The sequence below is a fragment of the Orbicella franksi genome, chromosome 9 (assembly GCF_964199315.1).
Source record: "Orbicella franksi chromosome 9, jaOrbFran1.1, whole genome shotgun sequence".
In the NCBI taxonomy this organism is placed as follows: domain Eukaryota; kingdom Metazoa; phylum Cnidaria; class Anthozoa; order Scleractinia; family Merulinidae; genus Orbicella; species Orbicella franksi.
The window spans coordinates 5,028,829-5,036,782 of record NC_138153.1 but is presented as its reverse complement, the minus strand read 5'-3'; the positions used below and the strand labels follow the sequence as shown (position 1 = coordinate 5,036,782).

Here is a 7,954-nt window from a genome sequence, read left to right as displayed (position 1 = left end):
TGTGACCTTGATATTTTAACCTCTCACAATGAGGTTTTCTGTTTGATATTGTGCCCTTTAGTTTTGAAGAACAAGCGGCAAAGAAAATAGGGGTCATCAGCATGCCGGTTTGTAGAAAACTAATATTGAAGTCATTGTACTGAAGGATGGCTAAAGGGGTTTTGTATATCTCTACTGCAAGATTTGGGCAAAACCTGATCCCCACTTCAGGAAGGACAGAAATGTACATTTGAATATTAAACAGTCCTGGATTATTCTAGAAATTTCCAGTCACAATGAATTGTAAATATCTCAAAATCCAGCCAATTTTGAAAGTTTACAAAAAAAAAATCTGCATTCTTTGCTAAAGTTCTGACTTATCCCTATTCCTTTATATTGGGCCCCCAAGGGTGGCAGCGTTTGGTTCCCACATTTACCAGCAGATTTCTCTAACACAACTCAACTTACACAATTGAAGCAAAACGTTTATAATCTTTATATACCTCTACAATGTTTCTTTACTTGATTTTGCACTGGACTCTACAAGTCATTTATCCTTTAGCATTGCTACAAGGAACTATTCTGGGATAAAGCAATAAACTGACTCCTTTTTGGTGATCACATCAAGACAAATGTTGCATGCCCATTGCATTCTAAACTACACCAATATAGGAACATGTTTTCCCAGCCTTCTTAATTGTCTCCAGGAGTTCATCTGCCGACAGTGTAGATGTCACATAAACACGTTGCTTGTCCATGTTGATTTCAATGTTCTGTTCCCCTGGTGAAATTAACACAATATTGTGACATCACAAAATTCCCAGTATACACCAAAACCTTTCTCCAAAATTACATACCCTACAAGCAGGCCCACCTTTGGGTCATATAAAAACTGTGTGACCAAAGTGGGGAGGAAGCCCAGGGGAGTACTCCCAGTAGAGTTGGATGGGGGTGTGTGGCCCACTTCCAAAACCCTTATCCTGTTTATGACCAAAAACTGCATCATTTGCTACCCTATTTAAGACCTGGCCAAAAATTCGATACCCTATTTATGACTGTGGCGGCTGGCACAGTTGCCCTAAACATAAGTTATGACAGGCTTTTGTTGACGGTCTTATTGATAATGACGAAAAAGTAGCTTCTTCTAAGAAACATACCAATTTATTCAAGACGAGAGTGCTAAAACCATACCCTATTCAAGACCAAAAAGGCCAAAATCAATACCCTAGTTATGACCAAGTTGGCTGAAAGACCATACCCTTTGGGACCACATATACCTAAGGGATTACCCCTGGGGGCTCCCTGCAGAGTCGCTTAACTTGCTGACTAGTTTTAGCAGCTTCCTTGCTTACCTGAGGCCTGGGGGAGGTACTTTGGGAATTTCTGGGTGGGGATGTGCCGCTTGGACCCTGGAACCCTTAGCCTATACCAGAGCTAGTTCAGCTGAATTTTGCTAACCTATACTAGAGTAAACTCCCCAAATCCCCCCATCTATCAACACTGTTGAGGCTGATTTAATTGCGTAAATCTAAACTTGCCGATTTGATTGTTTTATATTTTTGAGAGGCAATTCCTGGTTTCCTTACTCTAGATAAAATCTTCAACCAACCAGTCAGTTTTGTGAAAAATGATAACCTATTCTAGACCCAAATGCTCTGATTTATATACCCTATCCTAGAGTAAACTGCTTGAAAACCATACCCTTCACAGTGGCACATACCCATATAGCCCATATATGGCAGTGCCCCCCCCCCCCCCCCCCGCCCCCAGGACCTGAGGCCCAAAATTAATGTGAGCTCTCTCACAGGATGATATTACAAAGATAACTTTACTCTAGGGTGGCAGTGGCCTAGGGTATTTACCTTTCTTGTTCAGCACGCGGGTAACAGCTCCTGAACAGCCCTCACAGGTCATTTCCACTTGAAACTCATGACGCTGATGTAAAGAGAGAAAAATTACCCTTGGTAAAAAGTAAGGCAGTGTTAAACATTGAAATATAAGATGTTAACGGAAGGAATGATCCCAGTCAGTGAATAATAACTTGATTTATTTAACATCTAACAGTTTTTAACTTGAAAATGTAAGCAGATGGTAGCCTGTAGTTAGACGATGGAATCTTTGTTTGAGGAAATCGAGAACTAAGCAGTGGTGGGTAGGTCTGTTAAGTTTTAAAGGATTGTAAGTCTAATCATTCCTTTGGTAATTTCCCCAAACCATTTGGGGGGTTGGATCTTAAATGAACCGGTCCCTAACCCCTCCTCCTCCACATAAAGTCAGTTCTTTAATTAAGAACGAATTTCTTATTTTATCGGATTTTTCCAAACAAACAAACTTTACAAGTAAACTCGACGGAGAGTCTACAACCCAATAACAGTATTCACACGATCTGCGTCTACAGAAAAAAAACCATCAGTTAAGACTAATCGTCAGTCAACTTTGATTCTTTGTTGCCACGTCCTAAATTCTGATCCGGGAAGCATGCTTTCCTTTGTCGAACACGGATTGCAGAAGTAAGGTATTCGGTCGCCACAGGTTTCCATAAACAACAGAAACTCTACATAAATAGAACACGGGATCAAATAAAGAAATCGTGCTCGACAAATGCCTTCTCTTCTTATTTCATCACTTAGTCTGCAATGTAAATATGTCTTGCTGAAGTATGATAAGCTTGCTTACAATAAAATTAAACAGCAGGAAGCTGTTTTCCCCCGGAATGGACAGGAAAATCTTTTAGATCCTGGTAAACTAAATCAACACAAAGATAAGTAATGATACTTACAACAGCAGCCATTTCAGCACGCTAAATTGAGCACAGCCGCGAGAGAGGGTAGAAAGATTGAATGTCGTGAACGTCCAAACCTTTCAGCAAACTGACAAAATTACTTTGAGGCCTTGGAGTAGTGTTGGGGGGAGGTGAGGCAGGGCAGCGTTACCAGTCGAAATTTTGTGAAGGCAGGCTTAGAGTAGAAAGAAGTCATTCTGTGGATCGCATAGAAATACATGTATGTATGTTTTTTTCGGGCTACTTTTAACGATAGGAAAGGGGCCAACCAAACCAAATGTTACTAACCCTGAATTCTAATTCCAACTCACCCGCGCCCCCTCCCCCCTCACTACGTTCTCCATCTCATAGGGGTCCACAGAGGAGCAGAGTCAGCCAAGCCAAAACAAGCGTTCCCTTTCCGTTCCTTCCGCACTCTGGCCGCGCGTAAATTGGAGCGAGAGCAAAATCTCGACGAACCCCCTGCTTCGTTAACCCGCTTCATCGAATTTAGGAATATACTCTCCTCCCATCGCTTCGACTGGTTTATGCACCTCACGGAGCGATTGTAAACAGTGTCATGTAACAGACACGCTAAGTCTACCACCTTCAACCTACAACCTGCAACCTGCAAATGATACCTGCGGAGGTGAACGTGAACTTGCAAGGTCCAAGATGGAGAAACCGGTCGAAGTCATCGTTATTGGAGGCGGAATAAGCGGTCTCTGTGCAGCTAAACTGCTTGCTCTTGAACATGGCGTGAATGTTACTGTTTTGGAGGCAAGAAATCGTGTCGGAGGAAGAACTAACACTTTAGAAGACCCCAAATTTAAATACGCTGATTTAGGTGGAGCGTACGTTGGGCCAACTCAGAACAGAATTTTACGTGTCGCGAAAGAGTTAGGAGTTCAAACTTACAAAGTATACAATGAAGGCAGTATTGTTGAGTTTCTGGATGGAAAGAGGCGAGTATTTTCTGGAGATATGTCGACGTGGAATCCTGTCGCAATTTTAGATTATTACAACATGATTCGTACTTTGGATAAAATGGGCGCAGAAATCCCCCTGGACGAACCTTGGAAGGCGCCAAAAGCTTCCCAATGGGATAGCATGACGGTAAAGGAGTTTCTTGATAAGAGGTGTTGGACAAATTACGCTAAGAAGCGCATGGTACAAGTCTACAATGATGCTATGGCCGCAGAACCCGAGGATATGTCTTTGTTGTACTATCTGTGGTACCTCAAGTCAGGGGATGGAGTTCTTAGGGTCGCTGCTATTGAGGATGCCGGTCAGGAAAGGAAATTCAACGGAGGGTCTCAACAAATTAGCAACAGATTAAAAGACAAGCTCGGAGATAGGGTAAATAACGTTTCCATGTAGCTATTTGGCAGTACGTGTAATACAGTTTGTTTTATTATGGGGAAGGGTGGATTTTATAATTTGGGTGTTTGCCCATAGCTAAAGCCACGTCCAGAGTCACGAAATTTGATTACTGGCTGTTGACGAAATTTTATTAATTTGAAAATCTGGTCTGTTTTATTACTTTTCCTGACAAATCTTTTATCCAAGGATAGTGAGTTTTGTGAATTTCTCAAGCCAGGTAAGTGATAACGTGTTCACTCAATGCTTGTGAAACCGCAGGCAACCCAAGCCACTTGAGTCAAGGAACCACATATAGTAGAAATGAAAATTAAGTTCTGTTTATAAAGGGAAACAGTCAAATCTTTTGTACTTGGACAAGACCCATTGTACTATAGAATGGATGGGATGTCTCTCATCCCTCAAAGGTGCTCCTGCTTGACCCTCCAAACAATGCTTTACAGATATGGCATAATTGTAACCTTCACTCTACAAGAAACACGAAACAAGATTCAGATTTTGGTGGGGATTTTAGAGCAATAATTCAACAACTATTGGTGTAATCCTTTGGGATGATCTGGATCAGGATCACCCATATCATGGTGCATCAAAGGAACAGATGAGTACTCTGGTCAAGGATTCATTGGTTTCTTTGATGAACCCTGATCAAGCGATCTTTATCATTGATCAAAAGAATGAGCCCTTTAACATACCCATCTCATATGTTCTGACCAGCAAGTTCAGTCCAGAAATGTTCATCAGATACTTTGAGATATACCCCTAAACTAGGCAAGTCCTTCTCAAGTACATTTCCTTCAAGTTATTTTTTAGTTGAATAGGGATATTTAACATGACTGAATCAGAACTTCATCATATCAGCTTTATTGTGGTTTTAGGTGATTTTGAACAGCCCAGTCCGTCACCTGCAGCAAGATGCTGATCATGTTGTTGTTACCTGTGAAGATGGCAAAAAATACCAAGCACAGTACGTGATAAGTGCTATGCCCCAGGCTCTTCTAAACAGTGTTTCATTTGACCCACCCCTCCCTCCCTTGAAAAATCAACTGATCCAGAGGATACCCATGGGTTCAGTTATCAAGACAGTTACATTTTATGAGAAGGCATTCTGGCGTGAAAAAGGATTCAATGGGGTGTTGATTTCCGACTCTAGTCCTGCTTATGTTACTGTTGACGACACAAAGCCTGATGGGTCTTATCCAGCAATTATGAGGTTAGTTATTATCGATATCAGTACTTTTCTTTCCAATAGGCGATTTGTATGATGGCGTCATTTGACTACAACTGCCAGAATCCTTCACTTTTTCTGTTTCTTATGCTAATTAGGGCAATTGTTACTTTAAACCCCACTGAGAATTCAAGTTTTTAGTAATAAAGGAAAAACAAAAGGAATTCTGGTAATTAAATTGTAGACAAAATAATGAAAACAACATGCAAATCTGTAAATAGGTGTTCAGGCCTTTTGAGTTTGGCCTAGTACAAATATGAGCAATTGAATACTTTAGACTATTTCCAAGTTCCCTTTTGCCTCTGTGTCAAAACTAGTCTTCATGCTGAACCATTCATATGAAATGTGTTCCGCCAACACGTTCATTTTCATGCAAATCAATCTCATTTTCATATGAAAGGTTTTGCCTGAAGACTCATTTTGAAACAGAGGCACAAAGTAAATCAGAAATGGCCTATTGATTTATACTTTATAAATAGAAGTTAAATTAGCTCACTTCCATTTTCTTCAGTTTCATTATTGGCAACCAAGCTCGTTACTGGTGTTCAAAAACCCAGGAGGAAAGGAAGAAAGCAACCTGCAAACAATACGCTAAGATGTTCGACAGTGAAGAGGCACTTCAACCGTATCATTATGTTGACAAGAACTGGCCAGCAGAGAAGTATTCTGGGGGATGTTATGTCAGCATCATGCCATGCGGTGTAATGACTCGCTTTTGCAAAGTCTTACGTGAACCAATTGGTCGAGTATACTTTGCTGGTACTGAAACTGCTACAGTTTGGTCGGGTAAGAAAATATGCGACACTTTCTATGCTACAGAACAAGAGATATATAAGATGACACTTCAGATTGTCCTCTAGGTGCAGTTTGAGATTTTAATAATCTAAGGTGCGAGTCTAGTTGCAGGCTAGGTTTTTGCCAGTCATTGTAGAATGTGGAAAACTGACATCAGTCTTTAATGACAGGGAAACTTATGGGGTGCATTGCTAAATATTATAGTCAAGGCTTTTACTACTTCAACAGTGTATGTTGACATTCCTTTGGCCCGTCTTAAAGTTTTTAGAGACTCTTCTGCCACAATACTATTAGCTGACTTGCCACAATGGAGAGACCTTGCGTAAAAAATTTAAATATTTGCAGAATTTCCCTTGATTTTGATGAAAAAATTTCCACAAATAACCCTTAACAAGCATGATACCGTAATGGGTCAATAAAGCAAGTCCCTTTGTAATAAAAAAGCTTTTCTCAATGTCTGTTATTTATCCATAGGTCTGCAATGTGTGCAGAGAGAAAGATAATGTTCTTTAAGGTCTCAAAATGTTTCTAACATACATAACACCTGCTTGGTAGGTTACATGGATGGTGCAGTTCAGGCAGGGGAGAGAGCTGCAAGGGAGGTGCTCCATGCAATGGGGAAGATAACGGCAGAAGAGATCCACCAAATTGAGCCACCGTCAAAGGAAGTCCCCCCTGTTCCTTGCCAACTGACGACATTTCAAAGCTGGCTGCCAACTGTACCCATGTTTCTTACCACTGTAACAGCAATTGCCGCTTTAGCTGGTGGCCTTTCATTGCGACATTTCTTAAAATGAGAAACAAGTAGATAGGAAACTTGTGAAATATATAATCTGTATTATTTAGAACTGCTAAATACCCAGCTCTCATTTCACAAGTATTGGTCAAAAAAATACTCTCAAACAGTCAGATAATGAAAGTACCAAATTTATTTATTCTTGAAACAACTCTACATTATTAATATTGAATTCATACGTGGTATGTTTAATTTTATCCTACAAAACATTTTGAAATTCTAAACAAAAGAAGTTAGAAAACACATTTTAAAATTTGGTTTTAAGCAGATTCTCAGGGCAATGATGAGTTTCTCCAGCATTTTTATCTGGATGACTGACAGAAGTCTTAAAAGAAAGACTCACTTTTTCAGAATACATGTTCAAAAGTGTTTTACCATGAGGAGGTCAGTTAACTGGTAGAGTGATATAATGAGTGCATCTTTTCATATAGCAATTAAATTATTTTATTTATATACTTAAAGGAGAAGGTCACTCCAAAAAACCTATAATTTTTGTCGACACTAATAAAAACCTTTCACTAAGTTAAGCCACTCATCAAAGTTTCAGCTTTGAAAGTGCAGGTTTTCCTTGTGAAATTCATCTCCAAAGCAGCCCAAAATTTGAACATTGTTGCTGCCATTATGAACAGTACTCAGCAGCCAGGCCCCACTTTCATGACATTATTCCGTCCAAAATATTTTATCCAAGTGGCTTCCGACAAGCCTTCTAACTACCACAGCCATATTATTTTGAGCCAAACATGCTCCAAACTCCCAAATGAAAGCATTGAAGATAGTGAAGTGGACAATCGCTTGGAAAAAATAGATTTTGCTGACCTTGTGAAGGATGTCAAGTCAGTTGCAGGTTTTTCTCCTTCCCGTCAATTTCGAGTTGACGTCACATAAACACAGTCTAGCTGCCAAGACAGTTTCAAAATGGCAGCCTCGGAAGTCACTTCTTTTGAGACGAATTTCTTCAGGATAGCAGACACTTCAGAGGTTTAAACTTCATTGAGTGGAAAAGTTGAATGTTTACTTG

General features: G+C 40.1%; 2 protein-coding genes across 2 annotated transcripts; one reads left to right on the top strand and one right to left on the bottom strand.

The window, feature by feature from the left end:
- Positions 1–460: 460 nt before the first annotated feature.
- On the bottom strand, positions 461–2,863 carry LOC145497283 (copper transport protein ATOX1-like). Its single transcript, XM_081477109.1, has 3 exons — positions 2,759–2,863; positions 1,842–1,914; positions 461–760 (listed from the first exon to the last, which is right to left on the bottom strand). Exons 1-3 carry the CDS (start codon positions 2,768–2,770, stop codon positions 633–635), a joined length of 213 nt encoding a protein of 70 aa, XP_081333235.1. The 5' UTR covers positions 2,771–2,863; the 3' UTR covers positions 461–632.
- A 342-nt stretch (positions 2,864–3,205) lies between these two features.
- Positions 3,206–7,217, top strand: LOC145497276 (amine oxidase [flavin-containing] B-like). Its single transcript, XM_081477103.1, has 4 exons — positions 3,206–4,099; positions 4,996–5,330; positions 5,857–6,131; positions 6,696–7,217. Exons 1-4 carry the CDS (start codon positions 3,416–3,418, stop codon positions 6,935–6,937), a joined length of 1,536 nt encoding a protein of 511 aa, XP_081333229.1. The 5' UTR covers positions 3,206–3,415; the 3' UTR covers positions 6,938–7,217.
- Positions 7,218–7,954: the final 737 nt, after the last annotated feature.